The sequence below is a fragment of the Pteropus medius genome, unplaced genomic scaffold (genome assembly GCF_902729225.1).
Source record: "Pteropus medius unplaced genomic scaffold, Ma_sr-lr_union100, whole genome shotgun sequence".
Taxonomy (NCBI): Eukaryota; Metazoa; Chordata; class Mammalia; order Chiroptera; family Pteropodidae; genus Pteropus; species Pteropus medius.
This window is the reverse complement of record NW_024349803.1, coordinates 1,039,624-1,062,831: the sequence shown is the minus strand read 5'-3', so window position 1 is coordinate 1,062,831 and position 23,208 is coordinate 1,039,624. Positions and strand designations below refer to the sequence as shown.

At 45.2% G+C, this 23,208-nt stretch overlaps 1 protein-coding gene and 2 long non-coding RNA genes across 9 annotated transcripts in view; 2 read left to right on the top strand and 1 right to left on the bottom strand.

Moving 5' to 3' along the window:
* Positions 1-20,640, bottom strand: part of AZIN2 (antizyme inhibitor 2) — a 28,414-nt gene extending 7,774 nt beyond the window's left edge. Inside the window, exons 1-9 of one of the 7 annotated variants that reach the window (XM_039837010.1) lie at positions 20,512-20,640; positions 20,298-20,418; positions 19,402-19,611; positions 17,697-17,870; positions 10,491-10,663; positions 9,390-9,524; positions 8,439-8,604; positions 7,040-7,202; positions 5,734-5,846 (exon numbers count right to left, since the gene is read on the bottom strand). In XM_039837010.1, the coding sequence (XP_039692944.1) occupies positions 5,734-5,846; positions 7,040-7,202; positions 8,439-8,604; positions 9,390-9,524; positions 10,491-10,663; positions 17,697-17,870; positions 19,402-19,506 (1,029 nt within the window). In that variant the 5' untranslated portion in view covers positions 19,507-19,611; positions 20,298-20,418; positions 20,512-20,640. The other 6 variants (XM_039837008.1, XM_039837007.1, XM_039837009.1 and 3 more) reach the window with 6 other exon arrangements.
* On the top strand, positions 1,208-5,422 carry LOC120582032 (uncharacterized). The gene is made up of 3 exons (XR_005647435.1): positions 1,208-1,307; positions 4,062-4,511; positions 5,299-5,422. It is a non-coding gene; the product is annotated as an uncharacterized LOC120582032 (long non-coding RNA).
* Positions 20,641-20,805: 165 nt separating the features above from the next.
* LOC120582031 (uncharacterized) lies at positions 20,806-22,553 on the top strand. Its single transcript, XR_005647434.1, has 3 exons — positions 20,806-20,957; positions 21,098-21,253; positions 22,176-22,553. It is a non-coding gene; the product is annotated as an uncharacterized LOC120582031 (long non-coding RNA).
* The last annotated feature ends 655 nt before the right edge of the window (positions 22,554-23,208 follow it).

Genomic DNA, 23,208 nt, shown 5'->3' with positions numbered 1-23,208 from the left:
TATTAATAAGCAATGACAGACTCAAACTTTTGTTAAATATTTTAACTCATACAAAAGAATATATGTATCATGTGCAAGCTGTAGGGAATGATAATAAAATGAATATCTGTGTCCCCACCACCCAGCTAAAGAAATATAAAATTTCCAGTATCTTTGAAACTCCTATGTGGCCCACTCCAATGACATGCCCCTTCTCTAGCCCCTCCAGAGGTAACCCTTATCTTGAATTTTGTTTTCATTATTCTCTTGCTTTACTTTGTTTTCCATGAGTATACCTAACCTTAAACAATATGGAATTTAGTTTTGTACACTTCTGAAATTTATGTAGATGGAATTATAGAGTATGTAATTTCTGCAACTTGCTTCTTCATTGTTGAAAATTACATTCCCAAGATTCACACAATTGATGCATATAGCCAGAATTTGCAATATACTGCATAGAATCCATTATATGGAATGCACTGTAACTTATTTATGTATCACCTTACCAACAAACATAAGGTAGTTTCCAATGTTTTATATTATAAAAATTGTTCCTGTGTACAATCTTATATATCTCCTCAAACACATATGCCAAGAGCTTCTTTACAATATATACCTAGGAACTTGCCGAAAGGTATACACATATTTAACTTTATCTGAATAATGCCAAAGTAGTTTTGCCAACCTCCACCTAGCAGTGTCTAAGAGATCCAACTACTCTATATCTTCACCAACACTTGATACTGTCATGCTTTAAACTCTTTTCTATTTAGTCAGTATAAAATGGTCATTTTCATTTCAATTTGCATTTCCTTGGTTACCACTGAGGTCGAACACCTTTTCATCTTGTATTTGGTTTTCCTCTTCTGTGAACTGCCAGTTGAAATCTTCTGCCCCTATTTCTATTGCTTTGTATTTCATATTGCTTTTTTCTTAAGATTCTTATTTGTCTATTTCTTAAAGAATCCTTCATATAATCTGTCTACTAATCCCTTATCAATGATATATGTGTTTCAATATTTTCAACCACTTCGCGATTGCCTTTTGCTAACAGATGAACAGAAGTTCTTCTCTTTAATGTTGTCTTTTTCTTTTTGGTTTTTAAGATGTTCTTCACTGTGCTTCCCTGTTCTGAGGTCAAATAGATATTCTCCTATATTGGTTTCTGGGATTTATATTTATGTATGGTGTGAGATAGAGATCTAATTTCTTTTTTTTTTTTTTTTTTTTGCATATGGACAGTCAGGTGTTCTAGCATCACACATTAAACGATCCCCACTGATCTGCTTTGCAAGTCCTGTCAAAACTCAAGTTTCCAGAAATGTGTGAGTCCTTTCTATGTTCTCAACTATGTTTTACTGGTCTATTTCTTTATGCAGGTGTCCAAACTAAAATATTTTAATTAGTCTCAACGTTAGAAATGACATTATTTCTGTTATTTTAGCGATTACTCTAGATACTCACATTATAACATGCACACCTAACTTCAAGTCTAAAATTAATCAATATCTTTACCTTCCTCTCAAAAAATTCCAAACCTTAATACAACAAGTTGCTATCCAGTGTTTTTATTCGATCTTATTTGTGACAGAGGCTGCTAGTTGCCTATCCCAGCAATTCTAATTCTCATTTTTTTGCTGGACACATGACAATCTAGAATAAAGACCAACTTCCCTTGCAGGTAGTTATGGCCATGGGACAAAAGCCTAAGTTTTATGTAGCTACTTTCAGGAAATTTCCTTAAAAGGCAACTGGCACATAGACTTCATCTTTTCTTTCCTAAATGTCTGGAGCTTCAATTTGTACCAACCAAGATGAGGGCAACAGGTAGAAAAAGGTACAGTGAGAAGCTATATGGTTTCACATGACTATGAAACCACAATACAGCTCTGAATTGCCTGCATCTAGACATTAACATGAAAGTGACACAAGCCTCTATATCCTGTTCAAGTCATGTAATTTGATCAGATGAAACTAATCATAACTGAAATCTCTTTTTAATCGCACAGATTACATGTTATTGGTGGTGGTGGTGGTGGTGCTGGTAGCATTGGGGAAACGTAGATCCACCCCGTCTCTTATACACTGCTGGTGGGTTTGTCAATTATTACAACCACTTTGGAAAACAGTCTGGTATGAGCTCATAAAGCTAAACCTTCGCATGCCCTATGCTCGGCAATTCCACTCCTTGGCTCATGTGTCACAGAGATGTTAGCAAGAATATTCACAGCTACGGTATTCACATAGGAAATACCTAGAAACAATCCAAATGAGAGTGGACGAATAAGCTGCAGCATATTCACCAACAGAGTATTATACAATATAGTCGAATGAGCTGTAGAGACAGACAGCAGTATTGAGGAAACTTAAGACTGTGATATTAAGGTTTTGAAAAAGTCCAAAAAGGTTATATACATCATGACACCCTTTGTGTAAAGTAGAAAATAAGTAGAATAAATTATAAATACATTTTAGGAATACATTGGATGTGATAAAATGATAGGAAAGAAGACATGCAGATGGTCAATAGGTATATAGAAAGATGCCCAATGTCACTAATCATAAGAGAAATGCAAATCAAAACCACAATGAGATATCATCCATACCTGTTAGGCTGGCTATTATCAAAAAAACAAAAGACAACATGTGTTGGCAAGGTTGCGGAGAAGTGGACCCTGGTGAGAATGCAAAATGGTGCAGCCACTATGGAAAACAGTATGGGGGTGACTCAAAAAATTAAAAATAGAATTACCATCTGATCCGGCAATCCCACTTCCGGGTATATGTCCAAAAGAATTGAAATCAGGATATCTGAGAGATATTAGCTCTCCTGTGTTCATTGCAGCACTATTCACAATTGCCAAAATGTAGAAAGAATCTAAATGTCCACTAACAGATGAATGGATAAAAAATATATGGTATGCACATCCCACGAGATATTATTCAGCCTTATAAAAAAAGAATCTTGCAATGTACAACAACATGGATGAATGTGGAAGATATTATGCTAACTGAAATATGCTAGTCACAGAAGAACAAATACTACATGATTCCACTTATGTGAGTTAACTAAAATAGTCAAACTCACAGAAGCAAAGAATAGAATTGTGGTTGCCAAGGGCCAAGAGGAGGGGGAATGGGGAGATGCTAATCAATAGGCATAAAATTTCAGTTCTGCAAGATGAGTAAGTTCTAGAGATCCGCTGTACAACACTGTGCCTTTGTACAAACACTGTATTATACACTTCTAAATCTATCAGCAGGGTAGAGCTCATATTAAGTGTTCTTACCACAGTAAACAAACTACATATATAGTTTTATATATAGTTATATCTATACATAAAAGAAAAAAAAACTATATGAAAAGACAACCCGAGTAGAAATAGTGGTTACTTTGCACGGGAAGAGACAGAGGGATGAGGTAGTAAATGGTAAGAATGCTTACTACACCAAAAAAAAAAAGCCAAGACCTCCATTCCCATGAAGCATTTTTATCCGAAAACATTGGGAATCTATTGAACCCATTAAATCTAACTACCTAGTTTCAAAGAAACACAGGGCACTGAAAAACATTCAGTTACACTGAAGGGAAATCACCACCCAGAAAAATTCAGAATGCAGGAAAATATAGGACCAACAAATTGGTTTCACCAACAAATAAAATATAATTTTAAAAAATGAGATTGGGGAAACCAATTGGTTGAGAGAGACAAATCAACCAAATGGAATGTATGGATCTTCTTTGGCTCCTGATTTCAGCAAATCAACTATAAAAACCATTTATAAGCCAGTTGGGGATATCTGAACACAGACTGGATGATGGGGGATACTATAGAATTGTTCAATTTTTAGTTTGATGAGAGTATTGTGATTTTTTTAAGTCCTTGTCATTTAGCAACACATGCTAAAATATCTTTGAAGAAAATCTAATATTTGTTCTGTAGTTATTTTCATATTTTATCTTGACACTGTTGTAGCTTGTATACTAATCTCTCTCTCTCTCTCTCTCTCTCTCTCTCTCTGCACACACACACACACACACACACACACACACACACAATGCGGTTTCTACCCAGCAGACCTCAGCACAATGCTTTGCATATTGAAGGAACTCAACTATACGTTGAATTAAAAACAAAAACAAAAACGGGGCCAAGCATGCTCCAATGATGAGAAAGATACCTTTAACCAAGGATTATATTTAATACAACTTTATATCTGAGGTCCAAAAGCAAAGTTCCTGGGAGCAAAGAACAGGGGTGCAAAGCTGCCATAATGACTAATGAGAGAACCTTCGTTGGGAAAGAGGGCACAGAAACCCCCGGCCAGTCTGGGCCCCTCTGACACACTTCCAGCACAGTTGCAGCTAGCTTAGCACATGTGCTATCATTTATACAATGTCTGTCTCCACAACCAGACTGTGAGTCCCACTCTGGATATGGTCACATTACAGGACTCAGTAAGTAGTTGACAGCCCGAAGGAAAAATCCTCACCATCTTCCAGAGAAGCAACACAGACCACAAAGAAGGTCAGTAACATTCTGGGGCCCAAGTCAGGAACACCAGCTGGAGATTAATCAAAACACAGAAGTAGGGGGTAGGGGGTGAAAAGTGGGCTGGGACCATAGTCCTGCTTATCTATTCAGCTGATGAAGGGAATGGGGAGTGGGTCAGGGATGGCATATAACAGGAAAAGGGGTACTGGAAGGGGGAGGGGGACTGGGAAGCAGTTGTTGCCTGCTGTATAACCTGGGGCTTGGCTGGCCTAGGCTGGCCTGGTCCTTTCTGGGTGCAGTAGGATGTGGGATCCCACAGGAATGCAGGCAATGCTCGTGCATCACAGTAGAAAACAATTCCTGAGCACATCAGGTAGGCTTACTAGACAGGCATTCACATACCACCATATTTAACAACACAACTATGGAATGAGGACTCATCATGCTGGCGCCTGTAGGAGGAAGTGGGGAGGGGCTCCCTGTGCCTGCAGCAGATGAGGGGCAGGAAGAGCTTAAAGAGGGGATGACACTGGGCCTTGAAAAACTAGACAGAATGGAAACGAAAGGGAAAAAAAACACTTATTGAAAGCTTGCGATGACCTAGGGGCTGGTTAGGCACTTAAATTCCTTCCCAGAAGAGCTACCGCACAAACAAAAGCCAGGAGTGTGAAAATACAAAGTGTGTCTGATTGTCTTTCCCTTTTCTTCCCCTTAATCCAGGGCTGGATTCAGAAGGCCAGAAGAAATGTTTTGCCTATTATTGTTCCCTTGTTAATATGAAAAAAACTATTAAAGAGGAACTGTTTCTTTTTACTTCTAGGAATTTACCCCAGAGCAATGATTGAAGATGGATGTCAAGATAGACTTACAATGTTCAAAAACAGGAAACCAAATGGCCAACCGCTTGAGTTAGATTGGTAAAAATACTCTGCAGTCATCAAAAAGCCTGTGTCAAATTAATGTCATGGAAAGAGCTACACACCCCATATAAGTGAAAAAAAGCAGTTTACAAAAACAATATGACCCTAACCTTATTGGGAAAAAGTATAATACATTTTTTTAAAGACAGAAAAGAAATCTAATGTTCAAAAAGTCCATCTCTATGTGTTGGAATTATGAGTGAGAACCTTCTTCATCCTTGTTGTCTACTTCCTACAATGAATATGTTTTACTTTTTAAAAATTAGATAACACACACAGAGTGTTGTTTAAACTCACCCACACAATTGAAACAGGCCCCCGTGGGGTAGGCTCACCTTCTGCAGTACGGGGGCAGGGCAGGTGTTGTCAAACAGGACTGAGTTGAAGATTCCATACACGCCCTCATCCAGGTGGTATGCCATGGTCTTGGGGGCAGAACCAGTCTCCTCTGCAGGGAGGGGAGGGGTCAGGGGCAGGACAAGCAGCAAGGTGAGGGGGTGGGAGCATGGGGAGCCGGCACAGTGGTGGGCTCCACTGGGACAATGGGTGGTTGAAGTGAAAGCGCTGCCTCTTCCTTGACTATGGGCTGGTGATGTGAAGTTCACTGCAGCATTGGGAACACTCGCCCTTGCAACTGAGCAGCCCTGCCCAGGACACACACCTTACCTGCATCTGAGCCCCTCAATGCCCACCCCCAGCAAAGGCAGAAGAGCAGCCCACCCAAACTCAAGACCACATGAGATTAAGCCACTTGCTCAAAGGCAGAAGACTGGGGCAGTGCATGAACTGGAACAAGAAGCCAGGTCTCCTGGTGGGACTAGATAGAACTATCCCCCAGATCTATAAAGGAGGCCAGAAGAATGCCATCCCAACACATACACACTTGCACACACACACACACATTCTACCTGAAGCCTACCATCCCTCCATATGAATTCTTTCTGGGGAAGAGCACACAGACCCCAGGAGAGCCTGCCTGAGGGTCCTGGAGCAGAGCGCGAAACCCCAAGACCAGAGTCCCTGACACATCTCACTCACAGGGCTGCCAGGAGCACTGACCTATCTGGAAGGGCAGGAAAGAGCACTGACGTTGGCAGTGTGGGCAGAGACGCCTTGAGTCAACCCAGCCTGAACTTGAATCCCAGCACTATCCCTTATCAGCTGTGTGACCTTGGGCTGGTGATTCAACCTCTTCATACATACGTTCTGTCATCGTAAAGTAGGCTTAGAGAAATGTATGTTGTCGTTAATTGTTTTCATGATATTATGAGACATATTGAGTGAGTAAGAGCCTGTGTTTAAGAGAGGAGACGAATATGGGGTCAAATGCAGGCTTTACTTCTTACTGGCCATTAAGCAATTCACTTGTATTAGGCTCTCAATTTTGTCTGTACAATGGGGTTAATAAAGTATCTATGCTCCCTAAGGTTATTTTGATCTTAATCTTCATAAAATATGAACATTCATAGAAAAAGAAGATGCTAAATAAGTGTCTTGGGGTTGAGGAGATTTGATTGTAAGTTCCTCTAAAGCAAGGATCTATTCTGTAGATTCCCCCACTCCCCAAAACCAGACCCTGCTCAGCCAGCCAGTCCCTAGCTTCAGGGAAAAACGGGGTTCCACTGCCCACCTGGCACCTACCCTCCCTGCCAGGCTGGTCCAGAAGAACCTCCTTCTTCGCAGTGATGCTGACTGCCAAGGTGAAGGCCGAGGTCACGTAGTAGCGCCCCAGCTTGGCAAGGATGTCCACGCCACAGCCCTCTGGGAAGTACAGGTCCAAGGCTGAGTTGATCACAGAAGCAATCTGGTGGTAGGAGGATGGGGGGACAGTTATGTTTTTGAAATGTGGGGTTTATGCTGAAGACTCACTACAGCCTCAAGTCTATTTCTTGAAAGCTTCTTTGATTTCAGGAAGAAGGACTTGGCAGCTGCTAAGGCCCCAGCTGGTAACTGCAGACAGCTGGCCAAAAAGGTAGGCGGGAGACAGAGCTGGATCAAACCCCTCGTGCCTGTGTAAATCACCCTTTCTCAAATGTCCCATGGTGGGAAGAGACACTTTTAAAGTAACACTTTAAAAAGTGTGGTACTCAGATCCCAGAGCTCTGATGGAGAACTCTGTTTTAGAAATAGCCAGTCTCTTAAGTAACACATTTTCTTTTACAAAAAAATTTCAGAAAATATGAAAAGGAAAAAGATCAAAATGACCCCTAATTCTATCATCCAGATTAACCTAATATTGTTAACTTTCTGGAGTAGTTCCTTTAATCATTTTTATTGTACAATATATACATGATAAGCCTTATACATGTTTTTATAATCTGTTTTACTCAATAGACTGTGAATGACTTCTCCATGTGAGTAAATGATTTATCATAAGGATGATCCATAATTTAACCAATCTCCAAGTGTTAGATGGACCAGGGAAGTCCACCTGACTTCTGTGATGAACAAAACTGCAGTGCTCATCTTTGAGGTTAATTCTTTGTGCCCATAGCAGACTATTTTCTTAGGGTCAGTTCCTAGATGTGGATATTCCAGGACGAAGCTTTTACTAAGGAGAAGCGACCCCTAGTGGTTGCAGTGGGGATCGAGATAACATTTTTCTTGATTTCATCTCACAGATGGGAAGGAGACAGATGGACTGGGAGTGGACAGAAGGTTGGCTTTTCCTTTCCTTGCCCACCCATTTGATTCCTCATCAGCCCACCTGAAGGTGAATAGGGAATATCTGGACTCTCAAAGAGCTTTTCGACATATGCAAATATGGCCTGGTTGAACCTCAAATATGTCCATGGGCTAGAGTCAGGCGAAGCTGGGTGTGCAGCCAGCTCTGTAGCTCACTCAGGAAGTAATGTAACGTTGATGAGCCTCATTTGCTCAGCTGTAACATGGGTTAATAATAAGATCCAGGTAAAGCACCAAGCACAGCATATAGCACATAAGACCCACTCACAGTGGGCTCCCAATCTTCATTAAAATGCTCCCCGCCCTGCCCCCACCCCCACAGAGCACAATGAGACACTTCTGACCCCAGGGTTACCTCTTCGAATCTCACTTTGGCCCCTTCCACTCCAGGGAAGCTGCCACCCAGGTCCAGGATGTGCATCCTGTGGCCTAGCTCGGCACCCATTTCAAACACAAGCCGGGCGTCTGCGATGGACTGAGCATAGGCCTGAGGGTCAGGACAGCCACTGCCAACGTGAAAACTGGGAAGGAAGGAAGAGCCTCGGCTTACATTCAGGGCCCCAGGTGCCACCACCTCAGTGCCAGCCAGGAAAGGCACATTGGACAGGCACATCAAACATGCTGTCCATCTGACAGATGTAATGACGGAGAGCCTAAGAGGTTAAATGTGTTCCCAAGGACCAAGCGGCAAGTAAGGAGTGGACAGGAGACGAGGTCTAAGGTCCCTTGGCACTTGGTGCCTCTGCCATCTCTCCATTCTGCCCCTGCCATGCCTCCATCTCTGGCGTGAAGGCTGGGATCCCAGAGTCAGCCAGACGTAGATGTGCCCTTCCGTCAGCAGTGTGGCCTGTCTGGCCTTTAGTTCCCCTGTCTGTAAAGTGGGGATAAGACTTCACAAGGCAGTGGGATAATGCATACGAAACGTTTAGCACAGGGCCTGGCATACTGGTACTATGTACAGAATGAAGGAAAGCTATGGTGTTAGGTCATCACTACTACTCCCTCCACATCCCAGCAAGGAGAGAAGCAGGGCAAAGGTGTGGCCTACAGGCAGGTAAGACTCCTGCAAAGCCAGATCCTTCCTGGAAACTTCTGGGACAAGCCCTGGTGGCTGTGGGGTTGGGGCAGCAGGACACTCCAAACTTTCTTTCCAAAGAGAGGAAACTCTCAAATAGCACAATTCCAGGCCCAGGACCAGGCCCCCCTCGAAGGCCATGGGGGAGGACTCATACAGAACTGATGAAACGTTGGGAAGGAGGCAGTGGGCCCGGCATGGGTGGGGATGGTGGGGCTTCCAGGCACTCACCTCACACCTACCACGTCTACATGGCTCTTCTTGGCATTTTGAAGCAGGTGTCTGCAGGATTTCAGTGACGCTCCAAAATTGAGGCTGAGGTGGCTCAAGGAATGGGAGTCATTGGTGGCAATGCACAGAACCATCCTGAGGAGACACACAGGGCACCTCCGCTGGGTGGACTCCTCCTCCCCACCCCAACCACTTCTCTGAGTCAAAGGGTGTGAACGTGCATGGCTCAGAGCTGCCACACTCCACAGGCCCCCCCGACCTCTTCCTCTCCCAGGACAGCCAGCCAGTCAGCCTCTAAATCCTATTCGATCCATCCTCTAAACATCCCTGGACCCCTGCCCTGGTCCTAACCTCACCGGTTCTCCCCTGATCAGCCTCTACACCAGCCAGGCTTTTCCAACTTTTTTTGTATGAAGAGAAAGATTTTTTAAACACAGTCTTATTGAGAACCCCAATATCATGTAAAATATGCAAAATGCAAGCTACTTTGGGTGAGTCAGAATGGCCCACCTCTTGGCCTCCCTTTCACCCCAAGGCCACTCCCTGGAATGCCCCGGGTGTCAAGTGACCACATGAGAGCCTCAGTCTGAGCAAATCGTCCAGCCCTGACCCCTTGCAAAGCCCATTTGCATCAGGTCCCTGCCCCATGACCAGCATCACTCACTGTCTCCCTCACCCCTCGCACATGGTATGTGCCAGCCACACCAAATTTCTGCTTATCCCTCAAACACCCCATGCTATTTCCAGCCTCCGTGTGTTTGCTTATGCGGTTCAATCCGATCCACTGTTTGTGCCCTCCCCAAATTCCATTCACTACTCAAGGCCCACCTCAAACGTCACCTTTTTCGTGAAGTTTTCCTGACCACCCCGTCTTGTTCTCTCAGCCATGACTTTGACCTTCATAACGCCGTGGGCTTTGCTCTGCCTGGGCTGTAATCAGTTATTTCTGCCTTTGCCTTAGTCGGTCCTTGGCTTCCTGGGTCCAGTCCAGGAGTGCCTGCCCCAACTGCCTGGGATGTGGCCAGGTTCAGGTCATGGTCCTCAGTTGTGAACCCACTCCTCCCACCCCCTCCACCTCCCCACGAGCGGCTCTCAGCTTACTTGGCACTGGGGTGGCTCTTCGCCACCTTTACCAGCTCCATCTCGTTGTCAAAGCTCAGCAGCTGGACCCCATGCTTGGCAGCATACTTGATCTGTGCAATTTGCTTACAGGGGTTGGCGTAGATGATCTTACTGGCAGGGACGCCAATACGCTGGACCAACTCCATCTCTGCCTGTGGGGTCCCAAAGGTGGTGGTGAGGAGGCAGCAGGGCCTGCTGGGCCCACAGAGGCCAAGGAAGCACAGATGAGGGGCAAAGTCATAGCTATGCATGCAGAGATCCATAAGGAATGAGCCCCACTTTTAGATAACAGATATACAAAATCAGAACTCAGGCTGGCTCACCATTCTTTGACAGGCAGAGCTGCCACGTACAGCCATGCAGGTAGCACACTGCATAATCCTAAAGGGCAGGGGGATTCCATTCACAAAGAATACATAGTAGATTTGTATATTTATTACAACTTCCTGGCAGTAAAGCATCTTCTCGTTCTAACAAAATCAGTATATTTATTGTAACAATTAAGTGTCTTAAGGAAGGGGTACGTTTTCTAATTCACACAAAGGCACTATATGGACTTCTGGTGGCCCTAACAACAGACTTCTGACACATTTTCCTGGCAGATTTAAATTTAGAGACTATTACTTGATGTATTAGAACATTCACAAAACCATGAGTCTTTTTTGACACAGGCCTGCCGTATGCATGGCACTGTGCTGGGTGACTCCAGAGAGCCCCTCTCCCCTCGGGGACTCTTCTTCATCACCTTTACAGAACACTGCTTCACCTGATTGCTGCATTAATGATACAGATAATGATAATGATGATGATGAGAGCAACCATGGTCATTGAGCACCTACCACAAGCAGGCACTCAATGAGATGCTTCACATCAGGTGTTGGCAAACTTTTTCTAAAGAGGGCCAGAGAGTAAATAGTTTAGGCTTTGTAGGCCATACAGTTTCTGTCACAACTACTCCACTGCCATTGTAGCACCAAAGGAGCCACAGACAATGCGTGAGTGAATGAGCACGGCTGTGATCCAATTAAACTTTACAAAATCATCAGTGGGCTGGATTAGGCCCACGACCCACAGCTTGCCAACCCTTACTTTAGATAAACTGTTTTATTTACTCCTTATGATAACGGCATTACATGAGTATTAGCTCCATTCTACAGAGAAGGAAGCTGATGCTCAGAGAGACTGTGTAGCAAATAGCAAGTAGGTGGCAGAACCAACTTTCAAACTCAGGTCTGACTCTCCATGATTAAGGGAAGGCAGGCGAGGGGAAGCCATTTTTGAAACACGCTAGAAGACATAGGGCCATTTTTAGTGATCCTGAGTGTGTAACAAGGCTCTGGTTTTAATTTATCAACTTTTCAGCAAGAAGTATGTATGTGCATTATCTCAGGTGATGCCTATAATTATCCTATGAAATATTCATTGACCACATTTTACAGAGGACAAAATTGAGTTTGGAGAGGTCCACTAGTAAGTAGCAGAGTGGGACACAAAGGTCCAACTCCAGACCTAGAATTGCTGCCATCACAGCTTGCTTCCAAAGACCCTGAGTCTAAGTGTTTATGAAAAGTGTTTTTGTACCCTGCTTCACCACATGAGAGGAAGAAACAATGCTAACACTTTGGGGACCTGTCATTTAGCTTTGATTATAAATATTTAAATAAGAACCATTGTTGTAATTATCAGGGCAATGCAAATCAAAACCACAACGACACCTATCAGAATGGCTAGTATCAAAAAGACAAGAAATAACAAGTGTGGGCGAGGCTGTGGAGAAAAAGAAACCCTCATGTACTGTTGGTGGGTTGTAAATTGATGCAGGCGCTATGGAAAACAGTATGGAGGTTCCTCAAAAAATTAAAAATAGAACTACCGCATGATCCTGCAATCCCACTTCTGAGTATTTATCCGAAGAAACTGAAAATACTAATTCAAAAAGATCTGTGCACCCTTATGTTCATTGCAGCATTATTTACAATAGCCAAGGTATGGAAGCAACCTAGGTGCCCATCAATAGAGGAATGGACAAAGAAGATGATATACACACACATATACAAGAATATTATTCATCTATAAAAAAGAATGAAATTATGCCATTCGTGACAAAACGAATGAACCTAGAGGGTATTATGTGCAATAAGTCTGACAGAGAAAGATGAATACCATATGATTTCACTTGTATGTGAAATCTAAAGAACAAAATAAACAAGCAAACAAAACAGAAACAAACTCATAGAGAACAAATTGATGGTTGTCAGAGGGGAAAGGGGTTAGGGGACTGGGTGAAAAAGGTGAAGGGGATTAAGAAGTACACACTGCCAGTTGTAATATTAGTCGTGTGGATGTAAAGTACAGCATAGGGAACATAGTTGACAATATTGTAATAACTGTACATGGTGACAGATGGGTACTAGACTTATCATGGTGATCACTTTGTAAGGTATATAAATGTCTAATCACTATGTTGTACACCTGACACTAATATAATATGTCAATTAATATTTTAAAATAAATTTTAAAAAAGGAAAAATATAACCATTGTTATGATTACCATATGCCTACCATGGCATTAAACATTTTATATATATTCTTATTTAATGTTCATAATAATCTTATGATATAGGAAACAGAGGCTTAGAAAGGTTAAGCGTCTAAAGAAACACAGTTTATAAGTGGCACAACTGGAATTCTAACCCGGGACTGTCCAACTTGAGCATACAGCTCTTAACAGTACTTACTGTAAAGAAGAATTCAACCTCGATCCTGAATTGACAAATATTTCTTGGGCATCTTTTGAATTACCAGGCTCTATGACAGGTGCTAACGAAAACAAGTGGTGAGTAAAACAGACAGGGTCTCTGACCCTGTGGCATTTTCAGGCTGATGGAGAAGACAGGAACGAATGAACACTGAATAGTAATAGAATTACAAATGGATAAGAGCGTAAAGAAAGAGTACAGGATACTAGAGAGAATGCAGGATGGGGAGAACTGGGTGTAGGGGTGGATAGCCCTTTGAAGGGTCAGAAATTTAAGCTGAGCCCCACAGGAGGCCTCGGCCAAGCCAAAACGGAAGGAATGTATCGGGTAAAGGAAGTGCCTCTGGAGAGGTTCTGAAGCCAGGTGTTCAGCCTGATCCAGGTATAGGCAGGTGGAGTGGCCTGGGCAGGGAGTGCATGGTGGTAATGGTGGTGGGTAAGGTTGGAGGAAGATGGCCAGAGCCAATGGAGAAACGAAGAAGGCTGGTGTAGATTCATATTTTACCCGGCAAATGATGGGAAACAGCTTGAAGGGTTTCAAGAAGGGACATGACATGGCTGGATTTGCATTTTAAATGCAAAGTCTAAAAGCATATCACTCTGGCTACCATGTGGCAACAGCCTGAGGAAGGGCCCAAGAGATTGTGGGCAGACTGGTCACAAATGCCCTGGAAGAGATGACAGAGGCTGCACTAAAAGGGCAGGGGACATGTGTTCTGGAGGCAGGGTTGGCAAGCTTGGTGGTGAATTACACATGGGGAGGCAGAGTGAGGATGTCTGAGGGGACTCCATGCCCAGCACATTGAAGGACGCTTCTCAAAGAGAAGGTCATGAGTGCATTTGAACACATTACGTTCCAGGCATCTTGTTTTATTATCAAGTCAGCAGCTGGTGATATAGGTCTGGGCTGGATAGCAACATAGGAGGTGGTGGCATATTGATGCCATTTAAAGCCATGGAGGAGATGAAATTCCCTAAGCAGAGGGAGAGTTTACAAGATAAGGGAGCCTGAGATGGAATCCAGAGGAAAGCTCTCATTTAGAGAGCAGTAGAAGATAAGGAAAAGCTGGCACCCAGGACCTGTAGAGCTGTGAGGAGAGAGAATGTCTCCAAAAGAGGCAGAACAATACAGAGATCATAATGCCATTCCTGTCACAGTAAAACCTGTCCTACAACTTGTGTCTATATGGAAGGAGGCGTCACAATTGTCAGAGACACCCAGTGAGGGAGGGGCAGGCACAGAGCATCATTCACTTTCATCTGATATACTTCCAAAGTCTTTAAAAGTAGGAACATCTGTTAATGTTGAGTATTTTTCAAAAGACTACGTCATTAAATAGGAAGTTGCTCTTCAGTGAGTATCAAGTTTCAGTTAAACAAGAATAAATTCTAGAGGCCTGACGTACATATCATGCTGACAGGTAACAATACTGTACTGTGTACTCAGAAGTTTGTTAAGAGGGTAGATCTCATGTTAAGTGTTCTTACCACCACAAAAAATAATTTGCTGTGTTGAATATGTTTGAGGCCAGATAATAAAAGGACCAAGGTATGTCCCGAGCAACGTCTAAATGCATCAACATGGAGAGTTCTAAAACCTGCTTGAAAGCTATTGCCAAACAGTATATACCACATGACCATCTTTTATATTTTATCACAAAATCACAAGGTATTTTGTATATTTCCCATGGATCATATTCATATTTTTAAGTACTCTATACCCACCAAACTCAAACTCATAATGGTGATTATCTCTGGAGACATAAAGCTGATGTCCTACTTTGGGGTGTGTGTGAATAAATCCATGTATTATTTAAGTAACTGAAAATGAAGGTTTAAGATAAAGTGCTCTCTGGATCCTGGAGGTCGCTGGGGATGTTGGTAAGAGGAGGTCAGGAAGCAAAGACGTAAGGAGTGGGTGCTAAGGGAAAGTGACAAGTGAGTGCAGACACACGAGTGCAGACAACTCCATTTGGCCATGAGGAATAAGGGATGGGTTGAGAGATGATGTTGTGTCTAAGGAAAGCTTTTTAAGATGGAAGTATGCTAAGGGAGACAGCAAGAAAGGGCAAGGGATGAGGGAAGGCAAGATGACATAAGGGCCTTGGGAAGTTTGAATGGACCAGAGCCCTGTGCAAAGTGTGGCCTGTGCCCTTGACCCCGGAGGCTGTGTGATGCAAATCTGTACATCCTGCCACAGCTCACGCCAAGCCCTCAGCAAAGGCATTTTGCTAAGCGTGGCTACCAACTATGGCTGACCAGAAGAGGGCAGCCTTGGACTTCCAAGAAAGCTGGGCGTCCCGTAGACACCTCTCAGTAAATGCGCGCAAAGGTCTGTGTGATCCCACCCACCAGGAGGGGTAATTGGCCTCTCCCAGCCCCCACGGTTAGCATCTGTCACCACCTTAGTCCCAGCTCAGCTATCCCATCCCCAAGACCTTGGAAAAGAAGGCAGCGATAGAATCACAGACCCCATCGCCATACTCAAGCAACCACTTTCCAGTGAGTCACTCAACCTCTGTGCTTTCTTTCTTTATATGTTAAATGCTTCCTCACAGGACTATTGTCAGAATAATGGTAATAGTAATTACCTCACAGTGTTATTGCAAAAATAAAATGAGATCTGTACAGAAAACGCTTGGCAAAGTGCTTGGCACAACAGAAGCACACGCTGACTTCGAAGACTTTCAAAGCTCTAATATCCCACAACTCTGCCCTTTGAAGGGCATCCCCTGAGGCTAAAGGGTCAAGGGGCCCACCTCTGGGTTTCCAGAAGCAGAGGACTCTAGTCTGTGGGGTTTGGTCCTATTCTTCACCCCTAGACCCAGGGGGCTGGAAAAGTGTCCCTTTCCTTGCTCAGAGCAGAGGCCCAGCATGTACAGGGGCAAGGCCAGGCTCTGGTACAAGCGAGATGTGTGCAGTTAGTTGGCCTCCAGTTTCCTCAACTGCAAAATGGCAATCTCTCTCCCTATGCCCCTCACAGGGCTTTATGTGACACACGCATGAAACTAGGTATGCAAAGCAAGAGCTAATGTAGAGGGGCTTTGCAGTTGACAAAAGGGAGAGACTCATCTATCAATAAGAACATTAACATTTGTTTCTGATGAAAGTTAGCCTCCTTGTTCTGACTGCCCCATCCTGGTGCGTACCTATCTCCCACTAGAATCCCACCAGCCCTGTCATCCAGCCCAGGCTAGCTCTCCTCCTTTCTCCCCCAGGAATCCTTTCTTGAACTCTCCTCACAACACACAGCCATATTACTGACTTAAAAGGGATTTTAAAGGGGGGTTCAAAGGGGTTTCCCCTCAATCATTATGAACCATTACAAAAATAACAGTAATAACAATATCACAAACCAAAGCCCACCAGGCTTGCTCCCACCTCAGGGCTTTTGCACTTGCTGTTCCCTCTGCCTAGAATGCTCTTCCCTTGGTTATCCACCTGGTTTGATCCTTTGCTTCCTTCAGGTCTATATTCAAATTTCAGCAAAGCTTTCCCTGGCTAAACTTTCTAAAAATGCAAACTTCTCCCCCCAACATTCCTTACTTCCCTTTCCTAATGTTCTCCACAGCATTTACCATCTAAAATACTATAGATTTTCACTGCTTAACTTGTTTTTAGAAAGCAAGCCCCAGTGAAGGAGGAGCCTTTTTTGTTTTGTTTTGTTCACTTGCTAAATCCCAACCAAGAATCGTGCTTGGCCCCACAGTAGGTGCTCCATAATGTTTGCTGAGTGCATAAATAAATCCAAAGCTGTACTCTGAGGAAACTTGATAGCTTAAAGGCTTATATCAAGTAAAAACAGGATGAAAATAAATAAGCTAAGCATTCAACTAAAGAACAGGAGAGTCTGTCTTACTCGAACTGTATTGCCAGCCACACCTAGCACAGTGATTAGCACCTTGTAGGAGCTCAATGGATAATTTTAAAAAATAGTAAATAAGTAAAATAAATCTAAAGAGAACAGAGGGAAGTAAGACAACATTAATCAAATTAGAATTGATAACAATAACAAAAGTCTAAAAGGATTAGTTAAGAAAATGTACAGGCACACATGATTAAGATTATAAAAAATAAAAGAAAATAAAACCAAAGATAAGAGGATATTTTTGTTTTGTTTTGTTTTAATTAGAATACCATGAATAGCTCTATGCCAAGAAGTTTGAAAACTGCCATTTGAAAAAAAAAAAAACCATCCACCGAGGGACACACAAGGTTCCAATTTGAAACTTCAAGGCTAGGAAATTCCAGGCTTGTTACTCCTTCCCTCACCCCTTAAAATTCCTTCCAAGCGAGTGGCCCTCCCCAGAAGGCATGGGCCAACTGCAGGTCACTCCTGCCTTCCCAGGGCCCACCCATAGCAGCCTGGCCATGTGCATGTTCAGTAGGCAGCGAGGGTCAGTGTGCTGGTTGGGGCAGGGGCTCACCTTGTTAGCACAGCTGAAGCCCAGCCCCAGCTCGGCCAGGACCTTCAGCACGCCCAGGCTACTGTTGCACTTGACAGCGTAAAAGGGCCGGACTCGAGGCAGGCACTTCAGAAAGCAGAAGTGCTTCCTCACTACAGTACCGAGGTCGGCCACGAAGAAGGCAGCGACCTCACCCTGCACAACAAGAAGGGTGAATGTGAGACCCCACCCAACTCCCTCCTTATGCGTGCCATCCCTAGTCTTCCCAGATACCTGCCCCAAATGGCTCTGGCCATGAAGCTACCCTGCTCCAAATTCCCTAGGGCTCCCCAAGCACACAGAGCAGAAGGCAAATTCCCCAACCTGGCATTCAGGCCCTGTGATCCAGCCCCAGTCCCTCCCCTCACTGTGGTTCAAACTCCAGCTGCAGACTGGATCATTTATATTCCCGCCTCCATGCCTCTGTTCCCACCATGCCCTCTGCATAGAATACCCTTCCCCCTACTTGTGTCTGGCAAATTCTTAATCTGCCTTCAAGTTTCGGGTGGAACATCACTTGCCCCAAACCAAGAAGGCAACTCTGCCTTTAATGCTCCTACGGTGTTTTGCACTTGCTTCCAAAGTATCAGAACCAGGTTTGCATCTGTCTTCTCCAGGAAAAGATAAGCTCCTTAAAGGCCAAAGCTATGGCCTACAGCCCACTGTTTTTCACATACTGGTTCTCAATGAAGCCTTGAGGTAGTTCCACTGCCACTGCAATCCATGCCTATGGACAAGTGGCCATGACAGGTATGCTGAGGGCCAAACATGCATGAGGCTATGGGTGAGACCACATTACTGAAGTTTTCCTTGGGACTCAGTTTCCCTTTATGCAACACCTCTTTTTTTACAAATGCCCACTTGGTATTTGACATTATGCTAAGGAACAGTGATGACCAGAGATGACCAGGGATCTAATCCTAAAGGGACTTGGGTCTAGAAGAGAACAAACCCCTTACACAATCAAGCCCATTCAATTAATGCTCAACAGGAGTTTCTACACAGTGAAATGGGGGCCTATGGAGAAAGAAAATACAAAATCTGCCTGGGCAATCAGGAAAAGGTGAGTAATAAGGAATGAGTAGAAACAGGTAAGAGGGAGAGAGCCTGGGAGAAGGGTATTCTAGGCAAAGGAGTGATAATAGAGCACATGGCATCATTAGGACATACAAGCAGAGCAGTTCAGCTCTGAAGGAGTATAATATATACCATGGGAGAAGCCGGGAATGGGGCTATGAAGGCAGTGAGGAACAGACAAAGAATTATGATTTTGAGCAGAGCTCTGATAAAGAGGAGGGTGGGTGAGGGGGAGGCTGGGGGCTTTTAGAGATGAAGCCTGAACTACAAAGCGAGGTTCTGGAGGAACACACTGGAGAGTAATTAAGGAGGCTGAACCCACAGAGCTTGGTGATGCCTAGATGTGGGGTGGGGGTGGGGATGGGGGAAGCAAGGACTCTCAGTTTCTGACCTAGAGGGCTAGGTAGATGATAGTGGTACTATTATCAAGGTAGGGAAGAGGAGAGACAGATTTGGGGGCAAGGACTGGAAACTCGGGATGTCTTGCAAATAGCAAGGACTGAGCACCAAATCAGTGAAAGAATAAGATGAGGGTCCAAGAGGCCCTTTCAGAGGAGACAGCGGGCCTGCACGGAGAATCGGGGACCCACCCCCACTCACAGCCCCTCACCGTGGTGGCCTCTGAGGCCCCCAGAGTGAGTTCCTCCAGCAGGTCTCGGGTGCTGAAGCCCTCTTCTACCATCACAAAGTCCGTTTCACTCAGGTAGCCAGCCATGCCTAGGAGGAGGAGCCGATGGGCTGGATGGAGCCTCCGCCTCCGCCGCCGCCGCCGCTGCCGCCGCCGCCGCCGCCGCCGCCGCCTTAGAAAGTATGCAACACACTGCCAAGGGGAGAGAGAGAGGGCCGCTGGCCTGGGTGCCGAACGCGTGTAGGAGAGGGGGGCTGGTCGCTGATCCCCTCAATTCCCCTGACCAGGACGCCCAATTCTGTCACACCCTGCCCCCAGCACAAGCCTGGGGCGCTTAGGTTCACTGGGAAGGGTAGGGACCACCAGGAATCCTGGATTGGGATAAGGCATTAATATGCCCAGCTGTCTGTCACTGCCTCCCCGAGTCTGTTTCCCTACTCGTAAAATGGATGAATTGTTCTAGAGTTTCCAGTTCTGAAATTTGGGTTTTAGGAAAAAGAGAAAGAAAGGTTGCAAGATAGCAGGGAAGCCGAGAAGCTCGAGTGGCCAAGTTTCCAGGGTGCACCCAGTCCTGACCACGCCCACCTAAAAGGCTGCGGATGGCTCCTTCTGGCGTCTCGGCCCCAGAGCTGGGCTTAAGTTCAAGTCCGCTCTCTGCTACGTGACCTTGGGTACACCCCGTCCCCTCCCGGAGCCTCAGTTTCACCGTTTGTAAGTGGGGGCCTGGCTGGTGCTAGTGAGTTAGAATTCTAAGCGTGCATCGGGGCGCCACGCGGGCTCCCGGGCGAGAACCGAAGGCTGAGGTTAAGTCCGGGTGAGCCTTCCCCAGTGTAGGGCCGAAGTGCTGCCTCCGCCGCCCCCACCCCCAACACCCTTACCAAGCCCCGTCTTCCTTCGCGGGGGCCAGTGCCAGGCGCGCTGCTAGGGGGGGTCGCCGGTGACCTCGAAACTTGTGCAACACCCCGAGGAGGAGTGGCAGTTGCGGAGCCGAGGCCCCTGCTGAAAGGAGGCAGGAGGGGGCCAGGAGCAGGTCAGCACGGGAGCCGAAGGCGCCCGTACCCTGAGGCTCCCGGAGCCACTCCCAGCACTCGCCTTAAAACGCATTTACACGGCTTCGGCCCATAGATTTCCCCAGCGAGTGAATCGGATCCTCGGCGCCTCCGCTCGCTCGCTCCCCCGGCTCGGGCCCCGCGGCCTGCGCCCCGCCCGCCCAGCAGCCACCGACCCCCACGCCCCGCCTTCCTGCCGCCGCTCGCTTATATAAGCCCCGCCCCGACTCCGCCCCCGGTACTTAGGCCCCGCCTCCCTCGTCGACCCCGTAGCCCTGGCAACCGGGTGCCGCCATCCCATTGGTCGATTCTGACATAAAGCATTCAGCTCTGCTGGGCGTCTCAGCAAACCTGAGCCTCAGTCCTCCAGGCTGAGTCCTGGTCCACCGCTACTCCACGCCGGAACTGCCAGGCTGCCACCTCAGAATCCCGGGCGTCTATGCGGTAGGACGCTTAGATCCTGGATCTGAGATCTTAAGAGAATGGGCGGTAAGCCAGGAGGTTTTCTATTTGCTCCGGGAAGCCTTTTCTGTGACGACCTCCGCTCCTGTGGTGAACTGCTCACTCCTCCCTCGAAGTCCAGGTCAAAGGTCATCTCTTTGTATTACTTTTCTAATTGCCTCTTCCAGCATCTTTGATCATCCAACTCAAAACCCAGCTAAAATGTTTTCAGAGAGCCTTCTTATGGATTTCCCAGCTCAGGGCAATCCCCTCCCTTCATTCCACCCTCTGAATGAAGCAAACTCCTGTCACCTCTCAAATGAAATATGTCTCCTTCTGGGAAGGTAAGCATTCTCTGACTTCCCCAACTCAAAGTATTTCTTCACTTTACCTGACAAACTCTGCTCATTTATCAAAGTCCAGTATAATGTCACTTCCTCTATTGAGCCTCCCATGACATTCCTAGCCTGGAGGAACAATGGAACTCATAGCACTTTTGTCTGTGTGGACTCCTCATTCCTTTGGCTCTGGTTACTCACAGAATGAGATTCCAGTTGTCGCTTTACACCTCTTGTTTGGTTACACTTCCCAGCGAGTTTATGAACTCTAAAGGGCAGGAACCGAGCGCCTGGCTCTTCAGAGTGCCCAGTGACTGGCCTAAACAAGAGTGCTGATGAGGATTCAATACCTGTGTTACTCAAAAGCTAATTCAGAATTTCATCTGGAACAGTAATCGTATGAGAACAGCTAGGACGTTCTTTAAAAAGAAGAGAACTTCCTCTACCAGATAGCAAAGTATTTTATAAAGCTATAATCTTTGAAACACCGTAGTACTTACAGGAAGAGATGGCGGTAGAAAAGAAGAGTCTAGAATAGTCTCATGCATATTGGAGAATGTGATACACAACGAAGGCAGCATTTCAAATCAGTGGGGCCAAAGGGCTTTTGGTCTAACATATGTGTTCATATCCTCTGTCAAGCTGTAGGCTTCTTGAAAGACAGAGGCCCTTCTAGTCCTGCCTCAGGATCTCCCTAGAGCACCCTGCACAACCTAATCATAACTTACTCAGATGGTGTAAAGCAGTGACCATGGAGTCCCCACCCAACTCGGCCACGTGACTTCTGGGTGTCCTTGGTTGGGTCATCCTGCTTAGACCAGGGTCACTTCTGCCTGGCTTGATTTCCCCCTATGAACTGAGAGCATTCAGACTAAATGATTTCTACCTGGAACCTTCTTGTTTTCTATGCATAGGAACAGCCTTTCAGGAGGCAGCCTTTTAGGGGTCCATGTTTTGAGAGATTTGTAGTCATTTGCACCATAGTATGAATTAGTGACTGAGGTCCTCCTGAGAAGCAGCATCTACTGACTGAGATGAAGGTGACCAAGACAGCCATGGATGAAACCCTGAAAAGACCCATCAGGAAAAGATGATAGTCAGAAGAGGGAAGGAGCACCCAAATAAACTTTACCTCTACTCTTTTTTTATTAACTGTTCTTTGAGCTGGCTGTATTTGAATGTCATGCCATGGTCTAAGTCTACCTCACTAGCTCTTTTCATCACCTGGTACATAGTAGGCACGTAATAGATACATGCAGTATGCTTCCTGAATGAATCAATAAAGGTAAGAAGGAACAAACCAGAATCTAGTCTGTCCATTTATGATCTGTTAAGGGTTAGTGGACTAGATACAGATAAACTGGATTAATCTTCCCTACTGGGTATGTTATATCACTGAATCTCCATGACAACCCTATGTCACAGGAGCTATAATTGTTCCCATTTTACAAATAAGAATCTCGAGATTCAGAAAAGTTCAGAAACTTGCCCAGGGTCACAAAGCAAGTAAGGGTGGAACCTGGATTTAAACCCATCTACCCTGACTCTTAACCTTTATGCTTAACTGCCAACCAGTGGCTGAGCATTCTGGCCCCCACCCAACGAAAGTCACCCAGTCATCCTGCTGGCATTTAGCCCGAAAGTAGGCAGCCCCTCTCCTGCCAGTCTCTCATGCCATTGTTTTCCATGGATACTGTGTAGAGCCCTTGAGAACATGTTGCTGAAGTAGGATGAAGAGCTTCTGATCTCTGGCCAGGATCATGTCCATCGATTTCAACCTATTCTTCCTAAACCAATCATAATTATAGTCAGAAACACTGCAATAATAAAAATGTCTTGTGTGTGCGTAGAGTTGGAGAGTTTGCAAAATACTTCCCCGTCGATCATTTTATTCAGGATTCCTAATACTTCATAGGATTCGGTGTCAGTTAAATTTAGGTTTGGCTGAGGAAAATAGGCCA